The sequence below is a fragment of the Symphalangus syndactylus genome, chromosome 2 (assembly GCF_028878055.3).
Source record: "Symphalangus syndactylus isolate Jambi chromosome 2, NHGRI_mSymSyn1-v2.1_pri, whole genome shotgun sequence".
Lineage (NCBI taxonomy): Eukaryota > Metazoa > Chordata > Mammalia > Primates > Hylobatidae > Symphalangus > Symphalangus syndactylus.
Window position 1 is genome coordinate 52,273,339 of NC_072424.2, and position 21,815 is coordinate 52,295,153.

Here is a 21,815-nt window from a genome sequence, read left to right on the forward strand (position 1 = left end):
TGTAACTTCACTGTGAATTACATAATAAGACCAGTAGAAGTAATCATTTTACAATAGTGGCCAACCTTAAAGATAAAAAGTAAGATTTTGAGAATTTAAGACTGTCACACTGGGAAAATGGCAAACTTTTAAAACTACAAATCTACCTCTAGCAGAGTTAAACCACTCATAAATAAGTTTAGGTTGGTCATAAGAATATTTGTTCACTGGGTTGTCTTACAACTCCTGGGCCTTGTCTGAAAACTAAGAACACCTGAGAACGAAAGGAAATTATTCAAGTCCATTTTGAAGCTACAGGTGGTTTTTTACTTTATCTTTACCCAGGCTCCCTCTACTGATAAAAAAATATAAACTATGGAATTATACTGGCAAATTTTATCAATAAAAGAAATGATACTTTAAAAACACTTTAAAATCAACATTATAGAAAGTATAGATTAAAAGCTGACTTTACTCTAGACACAAAATGAAATAAACATCTGTGAACTGAAAATTCAAATATTCCAATTTTATATGTGGCATATGCCATTTCAACATACAAAACTACTTTTCAATGTTAATCCTTAGATGCAAGAAGGGTTAAATATTTTTAAATCATTTTAAATATTTTAAATAATTTCTTGGTAATGCAATGTTTACCTGTATCTGTTCTGCTGTCCATTGGTCTAGGTTGACTGATTTGACCCTGGATATATGAACCCCAAGATTTCTATGAATTCCAGCACATCTGATGCAAATAAACACACCAATATTCCAGGAAGCCCATCGAGGACCTAATTTAGAAGAAGAAACCACAAAAAAAAAGCAAATATTAAAAACTAAAAGAAACATAACAGCATATTAAAAGCATTCTCGGTTTTATATAATTGTAACGGAAGCTTACAGAAGTCACATGCTCAAATTTTCAAATGGTACTGGCAGCAGTCTGCTAAGAAGACATGTGTCTTGGCAATCTTCAAGAATGTTACTGATTTTACTCATTTTGCTTTCCTAGAAACTTCCCCTCCACTCTAAGATTTTAAAACTAATTTATATAAACAGCTTCTTCACTTAGCATATTTGAATCAGGAATAGTAATACCCTACTGTAAAAATAATTTCTTTATTAAATGCATAAGATATGCACAAGATTAACAACAAATAAAAAATCAAAGACATTTCAAAAAATAAATGTAGAAATTAATAAGAAAAAGACAACCAGCCCAATAGGAAATAGGCAAAAAGATATGAATGAATAATTCACAGAAGAAATTTATGGCCAATAAGCATGAAAATATGCACAGTCTCACTGGTAATTAGTGAAAGTGCTCTTTAACTCTACAGTTACTTGCATTTTGCATCCAACATTCTGGAAAAAAAAACATTTTAACTACTAATTGTTGGCAAGAAGGGTAAACAAGGACTGCTTCAAAAAGCGTTGCATCAACATGGCTAAATCTCAAATATAACACTGACATTAAAAAGGGTTACAGATGAATGTATACAGTGTGAAACCATTTACATAAGTTGAAAAATATGTAAAATAATAGCATACTGTATATTAATTAAATGTATCTACAAATTTCATGAAACTGAGGCAGGTAACTGGTGGTGAGGAAAGAGGATATGATCAGGGAAAAGTTCACTGTGGGCTTGGAGAGCAACAGTAACACTGAATTGCTAAGCTGTACGGCATGAATATAAACTTTTGTTTCAGTAACATATAATATGCATATAAGAACTGATGTGTGCTACAAAATGTTAGTTCTTCAGTTCATGGTCAAAAAGTTCTGAAAAACACTGCCGAAAAACTCACATATGAATACAAGAATACAAGTCTTAGCTGTACAATTCTTCATACCTTTGAATATATTCTTTCATAATAATTTTAAAAATTGCTTAAGATTTTTTCACACATTGCTTGTAAAATTAATAAAGTAAAAATGGAAAAATAAAAGCAATATCTGGAAAATATGCCAAATATTCAGAATCATATTCCTAACAGACTTCTATAAATTATTTGATTATGAAAAATGTATGTATATAGTAAGAGATATCAATAAAAATCAAGTAGCTGGACACAGTGGCTCATGCCTGTAATCCCAGCACTTTGGGAGGCCAAGGCAGGCGGATCACTTGAGGTCAGGAGTTTGAGAATAGCCTGGCCAACATGGTGAAATCCGGTCTCTACTAAAAATACAAAAATTAGCCAGGCATGGTGGAGGTGCCTGTAATCCCAGCTACTCAGGAGGCTGAGGCAAGAGAATCACTTGAACCTCAGAGGCAGAGATTGCAGTGAGTCGAGATCCCGCCACTGTACTCCAGCCTGGGTGACAGAGAGAGACTCTGTATCAAAAAATTAAAAATTAAAAATAAAGCTTTTTTTAAACATAGCCTTCTGTTTTAAGTACATGCTGTTTATCTAAAGGTGAGGCTGCTCTACACAACATTAAAGCTAGTAATTACATTATAGTAAAACTAAAAATAATGCCCCCCACCAAATTCCTTAACTACATAGGAGGAAGATTATGCACATGCAACTTATCCCCAAATATCCTGCTTTTAAATTTGAGAAATTACATCTATAAACTGGCAAACATACATCTGGGACATCTATGACAACTCTAGATAGAGATGCCTCCCCCAGTTACTTTCCACTCTGTCTCATCATTTCTAACACAACAATTTACAACATATCTATCTGTTTTGAAGCTTATACATTAAGGTAAATAGTTACAGAGTAATAGCTGGAAGGTTTAATTATTTTTAGCAAGTAAGTCTCAAACTAAGAAAGGTTAAACAGATATGCAGTGGGCCAGAAACAGTGGCTCACACCTGTAATCCCTGCACTTCGAGAAGCCAAGGTGGGAGGATAACTTGAGGCCAGGAGTTTGAGACCAGCCCGGGTAACATAGTGAAACCACAGTGGTCTCTAATAAAAATTAAAAACTATACACCACACGTAGTGGTGAGTGCCTGCAGGTCTAACTACTTGGGAGGCTGAGGCAGAAGGATCGCTTGAGCCCAGGATTTCAAAGGCCCTTTGAGCTATGATGGTACCACTGCACTCTAGTCATAAAAAAAAGGCGGGTCGGGGGGAGAAGGGAGAGAGAAGGGAAGCAGAAATGCATAGTGAATTCTAGATCAGTGTCTCTCAAACCCTAATGTGCATGCACATCAACTAGAAATATCACGAAAATGAAGACTAATTCTGCGACCCCCAGAGTAACTCCTAAGGTTCTGCATCCTAACAAGTTCCCAGTGATGCCCATGCTGCCATCCACAGATGACATTTTGAAGAGCAAGGTTCTAGAGCATTCTCCACAATCTTTAACTCAAGCATTCAACACACTTCCTGATTTGCTTTCATATAATTAATGTAATTAAGGGACTGATAAATGTGGCAGCACTAAGAATGGAAACGAACAAATATGAAATCACCAGGAAAAACTGACAGGGCTTACTCACAAGAAATACAGTGGCAAGGGAGAAGGTAGAGGCCAAAATGCAAGTTCTGCACCTATGATATGAAGCATGAGGGTCCTCGTGGAGTCAGAAAACTGCAGGAGATCCATTGAATGCTTTAAATGATAGTGACACACCAAGATGAAAATGTTTGGCAGGCAATTTAGAATATAGGACTAAAGTTCAAACTGGATACATACACACACACACACACACACACGCACACACCTTTTTTTTTTTTTATACAATGTCTGGTATAAAAATTTAAGCAGTCTCTAGCTTACAAAAGATAGCTAAGACCTTGAGCCATCTGGGTTACTGCTGCCAAAACTGCTAAGGGAGTATTTTTTAGAGGAAACTACCATCTTACTAAATAAGTAAGACATTATTCATCATATTTCCAAATACACTGTCTGGTTTAATCCTAACAAATATGCAAAGTAGGTAATATTACCACCCCATTTTAAAGATTGAGAAATTTAGGCTCAAAACATAAACAAAAAATGGAGAGCCAGCTGAGACCATGACAGAGGCAAATCTCCAAATGCAACTGTGGATATTGTGTCTCCTACTATGGTAATTCCATCATTCCAAACGAAATTCCCTTATACTGGCTGGGGGATTTTACTCTACTTTGTCAGCTTTTTGAAATGCCAAGTCACTTCCCTTGAGGCTAATGATACAGGTTTAAAGATGTAAATTATTTATTCATCTCTCCAGAACTATCAATCCTTCTAAAATTATTATAAGTTTGCTTTATTTCTTTCCTCATAATACCCAAGATTAAAAGAAGAATTGTATTTGGTTTGGTTTTATTTGTTGGATAGGGAAACTGCGAACGGTAGAGAATTTTGCCCAAGGAGGAACAGAAGAGGAGGGCAAAATCAACTGAGATGTAAACGTTAATTCTTAAGGCAGCATCATAGTAGTGGATGCCCAGGGAAAGAGACACACACCAAACTTAAAGATCTCAAAGAGAAACTACATATGTCAAAATATTATCCAGGATCAGGCAGGAAACAAGGAACAAACCCTTCTCTTTCCATACCACAGGCCTTTCGTTCTTTACCCAAGAGCACTGACTAGCCCCTCACTGCTCATGGTCAGCTATACTACGGGTTGGGTATGTTTGTGAACTACCAGGAAAACCAGGAAACAAGCCATAAAAACATGTTTTCCCTCACACCTGTAATCCCAGCACTTTGGGAGGCCGAGTCGGGCAGATCACGAAGTCAGGAGATCAAGACCATCCTGGCTAACACGGTGAAACCCCGTCTCTACTAAAAATACAAAAAATTAGCCGGGCGTGGTGGCAGGCGCCTGTAGTCCCAGCTACTCGGGAGGCTGAGGCAGGAGAATAGTGTGAACCCAGGAGGCAGAGCTTGCAGTGAGCTGAGATTGCGCCACTGCACTCCAGCCTGGACGACAGAGCAAGACTCCGTCTCAAAAAAAAAAAAAAAAAAACATGTTTTCCACTTATCAACAACTGAACAGCAAACCTGCAAAAGAACCTGGAACAGCGGATGGAGGGAGATTGGGAGTAACTGCAAACAGGCAGGAGGGATCTTTTTCAAGTGATGGCAGCATTCTCAAACTCTACTGTGGTGAGGGTTGTGAAACTCTATTAATACACTAAAAATCACTGAATTATATACACTTAAGAGAATTTTACCGTATGCAATTACATAATACAGCTTTTTTTTTTTGAGACGGAGTCTTGCTCTATCGCCCAGGCTGGAGTGCAGTGGCGCGATCTCGGCTCACTGCAAGCTCCACCTCCCGGGTTCACGCCATTCTCCTGCCTCAGCCTCCCAAGTAGCTGGGATTACAGGCACCCGCCACCGCGCCTGGCTAATTTTTTGTATTTTTAGTAGAGACGGGGTTTCACCATGTTAGCCAGGATGGTCTTGATCTCCTGACCTCGTGATCCACCCACCTCGGCCTCCCAAAGTGCTGGGATTACAGGCATGAGCCACCGCGCCCAGCCAATAAAGCTGTTTTTTAAAACACTGTATGCATTCATTTAAACATAGAAATGAAATATCATGGCCAGGCGCGGTGGCTGATGCCTGTAATCCCAATACTTTGGGAGGCCGAGGCAGACGGATCAGGAGGTCAGGAGATCTAGACCATCCTAGCTAACATGGTGAAACCCCATCTCTACTAAAAATACAAAAAATTAGCCGGGTGTGGTGGCAGGCACCTGTAGTCCCAGCTACTCAGGAGGCTGAGGCAGGAGAATGGCATGAACCCGGGAGGCAGAGCTTGCAGTGAGCCTAGATTGCACCACTGCACTCCAGCCTGGGCGACACAGCGAGAATACATCCCAAAAAAAAAAAAAAAAAAGAAATGAAATATCATATATTTCTTCCTTTTATTGCTTTTTCCTTATTTTACCAAAAAAGAAAGAATGGCAGCCAGTACCACAACTACCAGGTTGAAGTGAAAAAAACACTGGTTGGCCAGGCCTGGTGGCTCACGCCTGTAATCCCAGCACTTTGGGAGGCCGAGGTGGGCGGATCACCAGGTCAGGAGATTGAGACCATCCTGGCTAACATGGTGAAACCCTGTCTCTACTAAAAATACAAAAAAATTAGCCGGGCGTGGTGGCAGGTGCCTGTAGTTCCAGCTACATGGGAGGCTGGGGCAGGAGAATGGCATGAACCCGGGAGGTGGAGCTTGCAGTGAGCCAAGATCACGCCACTGCACTCCAGCCTGGGCAACAGAGCGATACTCCGTCTCAAAAAAAAAAAAAAAAAAACCACTGGTTAATTTAGGATATGGAGTCTGAGCAAATACACAGAAATGCCAGCTAAGAAGCCATCGACTCAGATGCTATCATATTTAAAAGATTTCACATTTCAACCCAAAAGTTTAAATAGAAGTTTCATAAATAGTATTCGGACAAAAGTTATTTTACATTTCCAAAAGGTTTCTCCTAGCAAATACACTCAATAGAATGTTTGGGAGTTTTTTAATATTAAATATATTTCATTATATAATATTTTATTAAGAAAAAGATGTTCTTTAAAATATTCCTTTTTAAGTAATCTTAAAGTTACTAACATATTTTGCTATGACCTAGTCACCTGTGGTTATCTATGTCACGTTCATGTTTTCCTGTAAAGAAGCCTTGGCAATGCTAAAAGACGACATGTAGGTATAACATTTTACAGCTAGAGTTCCTGCAAAACCTTTATAAACTTCAAGAGTTTAGAAGAAAGTTTCCACATACTATTGCTGATTAGAAGAAAGTTTCCACATACTATTTAATTAATCATTTCCTAAAATAAAGCATTAATAGAAGGCAAGTGATTGTGATCACTCAAAAAAAATAAGTTCACAGAACATTTCCTATCTTAACCGGGCGCGGTGGCTCACGCCTGTAATCCCAGCACTTTGGGAGGCTGAGGCAGGCAGATCACCTGAGGTCAGGAGTTCAAGACCAGCCTGGCCAACATGATGAAACCCCGTCTCTACTAAAAATACAAAAATTAGCTGAGCGTGTGGCAGGCATCTGCAGTCCCAGCTACTTGGAAGGCTGAGGCAGGAGAATTGCTTGAACCCAGGAGGCAAGGGTTGCAGTGAACCAAGATCACAACACTGCACTCTAGCCTGGGTGACACAATTGAAATTCTGTTTCAAAAAAAAAAAAAAAAAAGGAACATTTCCTATCTTTCAAAAAAAAAACCTCAAATACCCCAGCAAATACAAACATTACCCATAAAAAATGGACATAATTAATTCTTCTAAAATTTGTCTGAAACAAGACTGACATTACATAATAAGAAAACATTTTCATTTTATTAAAAAACAGAAGAATTGATATCTCATTGCAATCTTTTTTTTCAATATATTTGGCAAGAAAATTGTGTAGAACAAAGCAAACCAATAACATAATAGAAAATAAAACCTTTGAAAGAAAAGTTCTAAAATAAATTATTTTAAAGCTCCCCTACTCAGAAAGACAGCATTTAAGTTGTGTATTTAAATAATTCCCTCAGAATTGCTATTTTTTTAGGAAAAAAAGAATCTGTCACATTCAGACTCAGAATAGCAGCACATGCATTCACCTCACAAAGATTTACTGACAGTCTACTACATCAACACACTGTTAAAGGCTCTGGGGATATCGTAGTAAACTAAACAGATAAACTCCAGCCATCATGGAACTTATACTCCTATGGAAGGCAGTGTACAATAAGCAAACATGTGAAAGTAATAGTGTATCAGTGTGGTGAATTTTATGGAGAAAATGGATAGGGAGTACAGGTGAGAAAGAGGGAGGGAAAGGTAGTTATCATTTGGTCAGGGAAAGTTCTGTTTGACCAGTGATCTGAAGGAGTTAGGGGAACAAACCATGCAGCTATCTGGGGAAAGAGTAATTAAGGTAAAGGGAACAATAAGCACAAAGGCCTTGAAGAATGATATGGCTTCTTCACGTTTAAGATATACATTGAGGTATTCCTTAAGAAATGTTTAATGCATGTTTAAGAAATACCAAGGAAAGCCTGGTGCAATGGCACGTGCCTATAGTCCCAGCTACCTGGGAGGCTGAGGCAGAAGAGATGCTTGAGCCCAGGAATTCAAGGCTGCAGTGCTGGAGCCACTGCACTCCAGCCTGAGCAATATAACAAGACCCAATCTCTAAAAAAGAAATACCAAGAAGGGTCCAAACAAACAAACAAAAGAGTCTATAAAGGGCCACTTTTACATCCCTATAAAATGTAATAAAAGTTTACTCAGAAATGTTTTTAAGTGGTTACTGCCCAAACAACCTATTCCCTAAGAATAAAACAGCACAATCGGTACTGCTGGGGATAGGCCCCCAAATCTGGCCATAAACTGGCCCCAGAAGTGGACATAAAATCTCTGCAGCACTGTGACATGTTCGTGATGGCCATGACGCCCACGCTGAAGGCTGTGGGTTTACCGCAATGAGGGCAAAGAACACCTGGCCCACCCAGGGTGGAAAACCACTTAAAGGCATTCTTAAACCACAAAAAATAGCATGAGCGATCTGTGCCTTAAGGACATGTTCCTGCTGCAGATAACTCGCCAGAGCCCATCCCTTTGTTTCAACCCATCCCTTTGTTTCCCATAAGGAATACTTTTAGTTAATCTATAATCTATAGAACCAATGCTTATCACTGGCTTGCTGTCAATAAATATGTGGATAAATCTCTGTTTGGGGCTCTCAGCTCTGAAGGCTGTGAGTCCCCTGATTTCCCACTCCACAGGCTATATTTCTGTGTGTGTGTCTTTAATTCCTCTTGTGCCACTGGGTTAGGGTCTCCCTGACCGAGCTGGTCTATGCACAGTACATACACATAGTTCTATCATTTTAATTCAGTGCTCAGCACATGCTTAGTAAGTGTGAAAGAAGGACAAGAAAGAAAGGATTAAAGCTAAGTGAGGAAAACAATGCTAGAATTCCTCTAAAGGATGTTCTGGGCATGGGCTACTACTGTTCTATCAGGCACTGGAAAGGGTCAAATGGCAAAAACAAAAATATTTTGCTCTCTACTACTCCCTACTCTCCCTAAAATTCAAAGTCAAATTGTGGGATATAGGGCAGGCAAATATATTAACAGAGGCTGATGGCCATTAATTATCTCAGAAGGCAACCTCTTTACAAACGCTCTAATTTCAATCTAACAGTATGCTTTATTTATGTGGCACTGCCCTTCATTAGTACTTGTAGAGCTTGACAAATTTGTTGTCCCTGACATTATTGGGACAATTGACGAAATGTAAGTTCTATAGATATCAATGATAATTTCCTGATTTTAATAAATGTACTGTGATCATGTAAAGTCTTTGTTATTAGGAGATGATATGGTTTGGCTGGGTCCTCATCCAAATCTCAACTTGAATTGTGTCTCCCAGAATTCCCATGTGTTGTGGGAGGGACCCAGCGCAAGGTAATTGAATCATGGGGGCTGGTCTTTCCCATGCTATTTTCATTATAGTTAATAAGTCTCATGAAATCTGACGGGTTTATCAGGGGTTCCCACTTTTGCTTCTTCCTCATTTTCTTTTGCTGCCGCCATGTAAGAAGTGCCTTTCACTTCCCACCATGATTCTGTGATTCTGAGGTCTCCCAGCCATGTGGAACTGTAAGTCCAATTAAACCACTTTTTCTTCCCAGGCTCAGTTATGTCTTTATCAGCAGCATGAAAACAGACTAATACAGTAAATTGGTACCAGTAGAGTGGGGCGTTACTGAAAAGATACCCAAAAATGTGGAAGCAACTTTGGAACTGGGGAACAGACAGAGGTTGGAACAGTTTGGAAGGCTCAGAAAACAAGAAAATGTGGGAAAGTTTGGAACCTCCTAGAGACTTGTTGAATGGCTTTACCCAAATTGCTGATAGTGATATACACAATAAGGTCCAGGCTGCGGTGGTCTCAGATGGAGATGAGGAACTTGTTGGGAACTGCAGTAAGGTGACTCTTGTTATGTTTTAGCATAGAGACTGGCAGCATTTTGCCCCTGCCCTAGAGGTTTGTGGAACTTTGAACTTGAGAAAGACGATTTAGGGTATCTGGTGGAAAAAATTTCTAAGCAGCAAAGCATTCAAGAGGTGACTTGGGTTCTGTTAAAGGCATTCGGTTTTATAAGAGAAGCAGGGCATAAAAGTTTAGAAAAAACTTTGCAGCCTGACTATGCGATAGAAAAGAAAAATCCATTTTCTAGGGAGGAATTGAAGCCGGCTGCAGAAATGTGCATAAATAGCAAGGAGCCTAATTTGCATAAGTAGCAAGGAGCCTACAAATCATTTTCATAGAACAAGTCCTTTTCTCTCTAACCCCACACTTTTCTTGCTAATTTCACCTACTACTGTTAAGAGTCCATAAGATATCAAGATATTAATCTCCACAACCATGGGGAAAATGTCTCCAGGCCATGTCAGAGACCTTCACAGCAGCCCCTCCCATCACAGGTGCAGAGGCCCAGGAGGAAAAAGTGGTTTCATGGCCAGGCCCAGGGTCCCATGCTGTGTGCAGCCTAGGGACTTGGTGCCCTGTGTCCCAGCCTCTCCGCTCCAGCCATGGCTGAAAGGGGCCAATGGCTTCAGAGGGTGGAAGCCCCAAACCTTGGCAGCTTCCACGTGGTGTTGAGCCTGCAGGGAAACAGATATCAAGAACTGTCTGGAAACCTCCTCCTAGATTTTAGAAGATGTATGGAAACGCCTGGATGCCCAGGCACAAGTTTGCTGCAGGGGCGGGGTCCTCATGGAGAACCTCTGCTAGGGCAGTGTGGAAGGGAAATGTGGGGTCAGAGCCCCCACACAGAGTCCCTACTGGGGCACCACCTAGTGGAGCTGTGAGAAGAGGGCCACCATCCTCCAGATCCCAGAATGGTAGATCCACTAACAGTTTGTGCTATGTGCCCAGAAAAGCCACAGACGCTAAACACCAGCCCATAAAAGCAGCCGGGAAGGAGGCTGTACCCTGCAAAACCACAGGGGCAGAGCTGCCCAAGACCACGGGAACCCACCTCTTGAATCATGACCTTGATGCAAGACCTGCAGTCATGCAGATCATTTTGGAGCCTTAAAATTTGACTGCCCTGCTGGATTTCGGACTTGCGTGGGCCCTGTAACCCCTGTTTTGGCCAATTTCTCCCATTTGGAATGGCTGTATTTACCAATACCTGTACCCCCATTGTATCTGGGAAGTAACTACCTTGCTTTTGATTTTATTTTGCATGCTCATAGGCAGAAGGGACTTGCCTTGTCTCAGATGAGACTTTGGACTGTGGACTTTTTGGTTAATGCTGAAATGAGTTATGACTCTGGGGGACTGTTGGGAAGGCATGATTGGTCTTGAAATGTGAGGACATATGATTTGGGAGTGGCCAGGGGCAGTATGATATGGTTTGGCTGCATCCCCATCTAAATCTCAACTTGAATTGTATCTGCCAGAATTCCCACGAGTTGTAGGAGGGACCCAGGGCAAGGTAATTGAATCATGGGGGCTAGTCTTACCCACGCTATTCTCATTATAGTTAATAAGTCTCATGAGATCTGATGGGTTTATGAGGGGTTTCCACTTTTGCTTCTTCCTCATTTTCTCTTGCTGCTGCCATGTAAGAAGTGCCTTTTGCCTCCCACCATGATTCTAAGGCCTCCCCGGCCATATGAACTGTAAGTCCAGTTAAACCTCTTTTTATTCCCAGTCTCGGGTATGTCTTTAACAGCAGCGTGAAAACCAACTAATACAGGAGACAAACGCTGAAATATTCAGGGATACAGGAGCATTTTGGCTATAAGTTCAGGGGGGAAATGTGTGTGTTTGTACATATATATAAAGGACAAAGAGAATAAATGTGGTAAAATGTTACCATTTGAATCTGGATGGGAGATTCAAGCGTGGAAGAGAGTACTGTATTAATAGTTTCCTTCATTTCATTCTTGCTTCCATTTGTAAAAATGAATAAAAAATGAGAATACTTGTGTATAACCATTCAATGACAATAATAATAAAAAGAATTTTTTTAAAATTATCCCTGTATCCACACTATGAAGATCAGTTTCTTCATTTGAAAATACAAATACCAGCATCTACTATATTCAGGTAACTGCTATGAATATCAAATGACAAAATACATATAATGAAAGCACTCTATAACTACAAATCATTTTCATAGAACAAGTACTTTTCTCTGTATCCCATACTTTTCCTTGCTAATTTCACCTGCTACTGTTAAAGAGTCCATAAGATATCAAACCTTTAACTCCAAAAATCTACATTTCCTTAGTCATGCAATTCTACTGATTATATATGTTATAAAATAGTTTTTTAAATGTTTTTATAATAATCGTTTTAAGGAGAAATCACACATTAAAAATACACATTAATTATTAGATATTTGTCAAGATGAGAAAAACAAGAAAGGACTTTTTAAAATAAGAAAATGTGGCATATCTCTAGTCTTCGTCCCTTCTCCAAGCAACACTTTTTTTTTTGTTTTGTATTTTTGAGATGGAGTGTCGCCCAGGCTGGAGTGAAGTGGCACAATCTCGGCTCACTGCAACCTCTGCCTCCCGGTTCAAGGGATTTTCCTGCCTCAGCCTCCCAAGTAGCTGGGATTACAGGTGCCCGCCACCATGCCCAGCTAATTGTTTGTATTTTTAGTAGAGACAGGGTTGGATCATGTTGGCCAGGCTGGTCTCCAACTCCTGACCTTGTGATTCACCTGCCTTGGCCTCCCAAAGTGCTGGGATTATAGGTATGAGCCACCACGCTCAGTCCCAAGCATCGCATTCTTATAACCAACTTGGATAATGCCAATTAAACATGTGCACGATGGAATTCATTTTTCCATTCAGCCCTTCCCTCTCTTTTCCTCCCTCCAACATTGCTTTTCCACACTCCCCCAACTTAGTTGGTGATGTAAGGGGAGAAATAAAAATGTCATTCTTGCTCCTCTCTTTCTTTCATTATCCTTAACCATTTAATCAAGCAAACATCTTGATTATTTTATCTTCTCTTTTCAAATTCATGACTTTACCCTCATCCCAGGTGGACCTCTGCCCCAATTCAGGATCTCATTAGCTACAATGTCCTCCTGGTTCCAAACACTGCTTCTCAGATTCATTAACCCATCAGATAAAACTCAATTTAATATACATACGTACACATGTGTGCATGCCTGGTTGCCAGTAAACAATAAAATTTATTAAGTCAGAAGGGGAAAAAGAAGTGAAAAAAATTGGAAGGGAAGCTTGTGGAGCTTGTGGGGAGGATGGAATATTAATAAAATAGTCATTTTATTTTAGTCACTGCTTCTACAAAAATCTGCTCTGTGAAAACCGGCAAGTGATAATTCATCTAACTTTTTCCTTTCCCAATGAACAGCACTAAAATAGATATATAATATAAACTTCCTGAAATTCAATATATTATTTTCTCATCATCAAGTATTTAATCTTCTAAGAGAATATACCCAGGAAAAATGAGAACCAATTCTTAAAGATGTCATGCTAGTAAAATGTATTTTTTTAAAAAATACTCCTGGTTCTATTCGAATGGCATAACCAGAAACAAAACCACCTAAAAATGTGATCTGGAAATGTGTTAGTAGTGACATCAGCAAGATGATGGAAAAGGAAGCCCGTGGCTTTACTTCCTCTCACAGAAGCACTGAATAAACATCTATACACAGATCTATTTCCTCTGAGAGAAAGCCAGAAACTGGCCGACAGTCTCCTATACATGGGGCAACTGAGAAAACATCCACATCCAAACAGGTAGAAAAAGTTTAGACACACTTGCACACAAACCCCTCCCTGTGCACTGTGCCAAACAATCAAGAAAAAATCCCCAATACCCAGCTTCTAACTAAGGAGTGAAGGGTTGGACCGTGCATGTAGTGACCCAACTTTTGCAGTTTCTGGAGACCACTAAGAAAGAACAAAGAGCGTAGTTTGGACAAACAAAAAGATTTTAGAGGTACCTAGAAACTCTGGCTGGCCTAACTGGTAAGAATCATCTCCTACACAACACCAGTCTCACAAGACTAATAGAGACAGTAGTCTTATCTAATGCACAGAAGCCAAACCAAGAGTGAGGGCAATAAAGAAATAGAGAAATATGTTCCAGATAAAAGAACCATGTAAATTTTCAGAAACTGATCCTAAGGAAATGATGATACGCAATTTACCCAACAAGGAATTTTTAAAAATGGTCATAAAGATGATCACTGAGCTCAACAGAGCAATGCACAAACTGAGAACTCAACAAAGTGACAGAACATATTTTGAAAGCACCAAACAGAAATTATACAACTGAAAAATATAATAACTGAACCAAAAAGTCAAAAGACGGGTCCAGTAACAGACTAGATCAAGCAGAAGAAAAGATCAGTGAACTCCAAGACAGGTCACTGGAAATCATCCAATCTGAAAAGCAAAAGTTACAAAGAATGAAAAAGAGTAAAGACAGCTTAAAGCAGGGGCCTCCAACCCCCAGGCCACAGACCAAAACAGATACTGGTCTGTGGCCTATTAGGAACCAGGCCACACAGCAGAAGGTGAGTGGTGGGCAAGTGAGCAAAGCTGAGCTCCACCACCCCTCAGATCAGCAGTGGCATCAGATTCTCATAAAAGCACAAACTCTGTTGTGAACTGCACATGCAAGGGATCCAAGGCACATGCTCCTTATGAGAATCTAATGCCTGTCACTGTCTCCCATCACCCCCAGATGGGACCATATAGCTGCAGGAAAACAAGCTCAGAGCTCCCACTGATTCTACATTATGGTGAGTATATAATAATAATAGAAATAAAGTACACAATACATGCATGTTTATAGCAGCACAATTCCCAATTGCAAAAATGTGGATCAAATGCCCATCAACAAGTAGATAAACTGTGACATGTATATGTTTCTTTGTTTTTTGTTTTTTGTTTTTTTTTTTTTTGAGACGGAGTCTCACTCTGTTGCCCAGGCTGGAGTGCAGTGGCGCAATCTCGGCTCACTGCAAGCTCTGCCTCCCGGGTTCACGCCATTCTCCTGCCTCAGCCTCTCCGAGTAGCTGGGACTACAGGCGCCCGCCACCACGCCCGGCTAATTTTTTGTATTTTTAGTAGAGACGGGGTTTCACCGTGGTCTCGATCTCCTGACCTCGTGATTCGCCCACCTCGGCCTCCCAAAGTGCTGGGATTACAAGCGTGAGCCACCGCACCCGGCCTCATGTATATGTTTGATGGAATACAACTGAGCCATAGAAAGGAATGAATTAATGGCATTCTCAGCAACCTGGATGGGACTGGAGACCATTACTAAGTGAAGTAATTCAGGAATGGAAAACCAAACATCATTATGTTCTCACTCATAAGTGGGAGCTAAGCTATAAGGATTCAAAGGCCTAAGAAAGATACAATGGACTTTGGGGACTGGGAGAAAAGGGTGGAAAGCAGGTGAGGGATAAAATACTACAAATTGGGTTTAGTGCTCGAGTGATGACAGCACACCAAAATCTTACAAGTCACCACTAAAGAACTTACTCATGTAACCAAATACCACTTGTTCCCCCAAAACCTATGGAAATAAAAAATTAAATAAAATAGAAATAAAGTGCACAATAAATGTAATGCACTTGAATCATCCCAAAACCCTCCACCTCTCCCACCTACCCTACTCCACCACCCCAAAGCCATGGAAAAACTGTCTTCCACAAGACCAGTCCCTGGTGCCAAAAAAGTTGGGGACTGCTGACTTACAGGACTTAAGTGAAGCCATCACAATATAGGCATTATCAGAGTTGCAGAAGAGAGAAAGAAAGGGACTAAAAACACATTCAAAGACATAACGGCTGAAATCTTCCCATGCCTGGGAAAGAAAACACAAATCCAGATTCAGGAAGCCCAAATGATACCAAATAGGATTAATCCAAAGAAACCCACACAGGCTAGGTGCAGTGGCTCACGCCCATAATCCCAACACTTTGGGAGGCCAAGACAGGTGGATGAGCCCAGGAGTTTGAGACTAGCCTGGGCAACGTGGAAAAACTCTGTCTCCACACAAAATACAAAATTAGCCAGGCATGCTGGCAAGTGCTTGTGGTCCCAGAACTAGGGGTACTGAGGCAGGAGGTCCTGAGCCTAGGGAAGTCAAGGCTACAGTGAGCCATGATCACACCACTGCACTCCAGCTTGGGCAACACTTTAAGACCCTGTCTCCAAAAAAAAAAAGGGAAGAAAAAAAAAGAAACCCACACAGAGACAATACATTATCATCAAACTGTCAAACACTAAAGACAGAGAGGATTTTGAAAGCAGCAAAAAAGAAGCAACTTGCTAAGTACAGGGGACTCTCTATTTCTTATTAGATTTTTCAACAGAAACCTTGCAGGCTAAAGGGAATAGAACTATATATGCAAAGTGCAGAAAGAAAAAAAAAAAAATTGTCAGCCAAGAATACCATACCCAGCAATCCTGTCCTTTAAAGCTGAAGGGGAGATAAAGGTGTTCTCAAACCAATAAAAGCCAAGGTACTTTATCACCACTATACCTGCCTTGCAAGCATGCTAAAGGTAGTTATTCAAGTTGAAATGAAAAGATGCAAAACAATAACATATATGTTTTTTGTTTTTATACCAAAAAAAGTACAAAACTTGTTAGTAAAGTCAAATATACAGGCAAAATAAAAAGAATATTTTATTACTATAACAGTGGTGTGAAGTTAATTATAATCCCAGTAGAAAACCTAAAAGATAAAAGTACTAAAAACTAACTAAATTATCTTAAATACATAATACAATAGATCTAAACTGTGACTCAATAACATATAATTTGAGGGTAAGAAAGGTAAAAATGAGTGCTCCTGCATGGAAAAGAAGTTAAGCTGTTATCAGCTTAACACAGATAATTACAAGATATTTTATATAAGCCTTCTGGTAACTACAAAAAAAACACCTTATAGAAGTTACACAAAGAATCATAGCATTACAAAAAGCAACAAGATGACGACAATAGGAGAGAAAAAGGAGGACAAAACAAACAGAAAACAGTTAACAAAACAGCAACAGTAAATCTTTCCTTGTCAATAACTACTTTAAATGTAAATGGACTAAACTCTCCAATAAAAAGATAGAGTAGTTAAATGAGTTTTTAAAAAAGAGATCCAACTATACATTGTCTACAAGAAACTAACTTTAGATTCAAGGACACACATACGTGGAAAGTGAAGGAATAGAATAGAATAGTCCATGCAAATGGTACCCAAAAGAGTGGCTATATTTACATCGAAGTACACTATAAGTCAAAAACTGTCTCTAGAGACAAAAAAAGGTCATTACACAATGACAAAAGGATCAATTCAACAAGAAGATATAACAATTGTAAACAAATACACACCCAACATCAGAGCACCCAAGTATATAAAGCAAATACTGACAGAACTGAAAGAACAAACTGACAGCAATACAGTAACAGTAGGAGACTTCAGTACCCCATTTTCAACAATAGATAGGACATCCAGACAAAAAAATTAATAAAGAAACAGGGCTCGAACAACACTACACACCAAATAAACTTGACAAGCCTATACAAAACTTTCTACTCAACAGAAGAATATACGTTCTTTTCAAGTGTACATAAAATATTCTCCAGGACAGATCACATTAGGTCACAAAACAAGTCTTAACAAATTTAAGAAGTTCAAAATAATATCATCAAATACCTTGTCCAACAACAATGGAATTGAACTAGATAACACGAAGAACATGGGAAAATTCACAAATACTAAATAACGCACTATTGAACAACCACTAGGTCAAACAGTAAATCAAAAGAGAATTTTTTAAATATCTCAGGATAAACAAAAACAGAAAGAGAACAAACCAAAACTTATGTGATACAGCAAAAGCAGTAATAAGAGAAAATTTTGTAGTGATAAATGCCTGCATTAAAAAATATCTCAAAATAAACAACCTAACTATACACCTCAAGCAGCTAGAATAAGAACAGACTTAACCCAAAGTTAGCAGAAGAAAGGAAGTAAAAAAACACAGATAAATCAAACAAAGCATAGAAAAACCACAGGAAAAAAAATCAACAAAACTAAGAGTTGGTTGTTGAGAAAATAAAACTGACAAACTCCTAGGTAGACTAAGAAAGACAGAGAGAAGACTCAAAATCAGAAATGAAAGAGGAAGCATTACAAAGGATGTCTCTGAAATATAAAAAATCATGGGATGGGTGCAGTGGCTCACAACTGTAATTCCAGCACTTTGGGAGGCTGAGGTGGGTGGATCATTTGACGTCAGGAGTTCAAGACCAGCCTGACCAACATGGTGAAACCCCATCTCTACTAAAAATACAAAAAATTAGCCAGGTGTGGTGGCACATGCCTGTAATCTCAGCTACTCAGGAAGCTGAGGAAAGAATCACTTGAACCCGGAAGGTGGAGGTTGCAGTGAACCATGATTGCGCCACTGCACTCCAGCCTAGGTGACAGAGTGAGATTCTGTCTCAAAAAAAAAAAAAAAAGAAAAGAAATAAAAAAATAAGAAACTACTTATAAACAACTAGGTGCCAATAAATTGAATAACCTAAAGGAAACAGATAAATTCCTAGGAATATAAAACCTATCAAGACTGAATCAAGAAGAAACAGAATTTCCTGAACAGTCAAATTACAAATAGAGATGAAAGAAGTAATCAATAACCTCTTAACAAAGAAAAATCCAGGACCAGATGGCTTCACAGCTAAATTCTACCAAACACTCAAAGAAGAATTAACACCAATCCTTCTTAAAGTTTTCCAAAAAACAGAAGTAGAGGGAGTATTTCCAAACTCATAGTATGAAGCCAGTACCACCCTCAGGGTAGTACCAAAGCTGGACAAAAATGTCACAAGGAAAGAAAGCTGTAAGCCAATGTCTCTGATGAGCACACACGCAAAAATCTTCAGTAAAACACCAGCAAACCAAATTCAACAATACATTAAAAAGATAATACACTTTGACCAAGTGGGATTTTCCTCTGGGATATAAGGTTGGCTTAACATACACAAATCAATCAAGGTGATTACCCCTCATTAACAGAATGAATGATGCAAGCCACATGATCATCTCAATAAATGAACAAAAAAGCATTTGACAAAAGTTCGACATCTTTTCATAATAAAAACTTGCAACAGAATAAGTATAGAAGGAAACTTCCTCAACATAATAAAGGCCATTTATGAAAAACTCAAAGCAAACATAATAATCCTGGGGGAGAAACTGAAAGCTTTTCTACCAAGATCTGGTACAAGGGAAGGATACCTACTCTCACCACTTCTATTGAACACAGAATTGGAAATATTAGCAAGAGCAATCAGACAAAAGACATAAACAACATCCAAATCAGAAAGGAAAAGGTAAAATTATCCTCATTTGCAGACAACATAATCCTTTATGTAGAAAATATTAATGACTCCATTAAAAATATATATATATATTAGGCCAGGTGCGGGTCCCAGCATTTTGGGAGGACGAGGCAGGTGGATCGCCTGAGGTAAGGAGTTCGAGACCAGCCTGGCCAACATGGTGAAACCCCATCTCTACTAAAAACACAAAAATTAGCCAGGTGTGGTGGCAGGCACCTGTAATCCCAGATACTCAGGAAGCTAAGGCAGGAGAATCTCTTGAACCTGGGAGGCGGAGGTTGCAGTGAGCAGAGATCGTGCCAATGCACTCCAGCCTGGGTGACAAGAGTGAAACTCCGTCTCAAAAAAAAAAAAAAATAGAGCTAATAAATTAATTCAGTAAAGTAAAATACAAAATCAACATACAAAAATCAGCTGCATTTATTTATACCAATAGTGATCGATCTGAAAGAGAAAACACAACAAAAGGAATAAAATACAGTCAGGCTCTGCATAATGACCTTTTCAATCAATGACAGACCACATTTACAGTGACAGTTCCATGAGATTATTATGAAAATAAAAAATTCCTATTGCCTAGAGACATTGTAATTATTGTGACATGGTAGCACAACAAATTACTAACATCTGTGGTAATGCTGGTGTAAATAAACCTATTGCACCGCCAGCTGAACAAAAGTATAGCACACACAATTATGTACTTGATAATAAATGACTATGATACTGGTTTATGTATTTACTATACTTTTTACCGTTATTTTAGAATGTACTCCTTCTACTTATTAAAAAAAGTTAACTGTAAAATAGCCTCAGGTAGGCCCTTCAGGAGGTATTCCAGAAGACGGCATTATTATTATAGGAAATGACAGCTCCATGTGTGTTACTGCCCTTGAAGACCTTCCATGGGATAAGATGTGAAGGTGAAAGAGGGATACTGAAAATCCTGAACCTGTGGAGTCCTAGGCTAATATGGGTGTTTGTGTCTTAGTTTTGAACAAAAAAGCTTAAAAAGTAAAAAAGCAATAATAATAATAGACAAAAGCTTATAGAATAAGGATATAAAGAAAACGTTTTGTACAGCTGTACAATGTGTGTCTTAAACTGTTATTACAAAAGAGTCCAGAAGTTTAAAAAATTTTTGAAGTTTTTAAATAATAAAAAGTTACAGTAAGCTAAGGTTATTAATCAAGAAATTTTTAATATAAATTTATTCTAGCCTAAGTATACAGTGTTTACAAAGCCTACAGTAATGTCTTACACCTTCACATTCATTCACTATTCACTCACTGACTTACCCAGAGCAAATGCCAATTCTGCAAGCTCCATTCATGGTAAGTGCCCTGTATGTGCGTACCATTTAATGTTTTTTTTGAGATGGAGTCTTGCTCTGTCACCAGGCTGGAGTGCAGTGACGCAATCTCGGCTCACTGCAACCTCCGCCTCCCGGGTTCAAGCAATTCTCCTGCCTCAGCCTCCCAAGTAGCTGGGACTACAAGTGCATGCCACCACGCCCAGCTAATTTTTGTATTTTTAGTAGAGATGGGGTTTCACCATGTTGGACAGGATGGTCTCTATCTCTTGACCTCATGATCCGCCCACCTCAGCCTCCCAAAGTGCTGGGATTACAGGCGTGAGCCACCGCACCCAGCCTGTTTTTTATCTTTTATAGCAATTTGTACTGTACCTTTACCAGGTTCAATTGTTTTGATATATAAACACTATGTGCTACAATTGCCTACGGTATTCAGTACAGTAACACGCTGTACAGGTTTGTCACCTAGGAGCAACAGGCTATACCATGACAGCCTAGACACAGAGACAGCTAGTTTGTGTAAGCACACTCTATGAGTCTCCCACAATGATGAAATCACCTAATGACTCATCTCTCAGAATTTATCCCCATCATTAAGTAATGAATGACTGAAGTTAGGAATAAATTTAACCAGGGGATGAAAGATCTACACACCGAAAACTATAAAACACTGATTAAAAAAAAATTGAAGACACAAATGGAAAGATACCTTGTGTTCATGAATTGGAAGAATTATATTGTTAAAATGTCTACCTAAAACAATATACAAACAAATGCAATTCCAATGACATTTTTCACAGAAAGAGAAAAAAACTATAAAATTTGTATGAAACCACAAAAGGCCCCAAGTAGCCAAAACAATCTTAAGAAAGAAAAATACGGTTGCAGGCATCACATTTCTTGATTTCAAATCATATTATAGGATGGGTGCAGTGGCTCACACCTGTAATCCCAACACTTTGAGAAACTGAGCCAGGAGGATTACTTGTGCCCAGGAGCTTGAGACCAGCCTGGGCAACACAGACCTGTCTCTACAAAAAAATTAAAAACCAGGCACGGTGGCACACACCTGCAGTCACAGGCTCAGGTGGGAGGATCACTTGAGCAAGGAAGTCAAGGCTGCAACGAGCCATGATCATGCTACTGTATTCTAGCATGGGCAACAGAGCGAGAGCC

The 21,815-nt window shown here is 39.2% G+C and overlaps 1 protein-coding gene across 9 annotated transcripts in view; it reads right to left on the bottom strand.

The window, feature by feature from the left end:
• The window catches only part of SMAP1 (small ArfGAP 1), a 187,621-nt gene that overhangs the window by 125,166 nt on the left and 40,640 nt on the right, over nt 1-21,815 (bottom strand). For all 9 annotated transcript variants that reach the window (XM_055256971.2, XM_055256991.2, XM_055257020.2 and 6 more), the window contains exon 2: nt 640-773. In XM_055256971.2, coding sequence (XP_055112946.1) covers nt 640-773 — 134 coding nt within the window. The remainder of the gene's footprint in view (nt 1-639; nt 774-21,815) is intronic.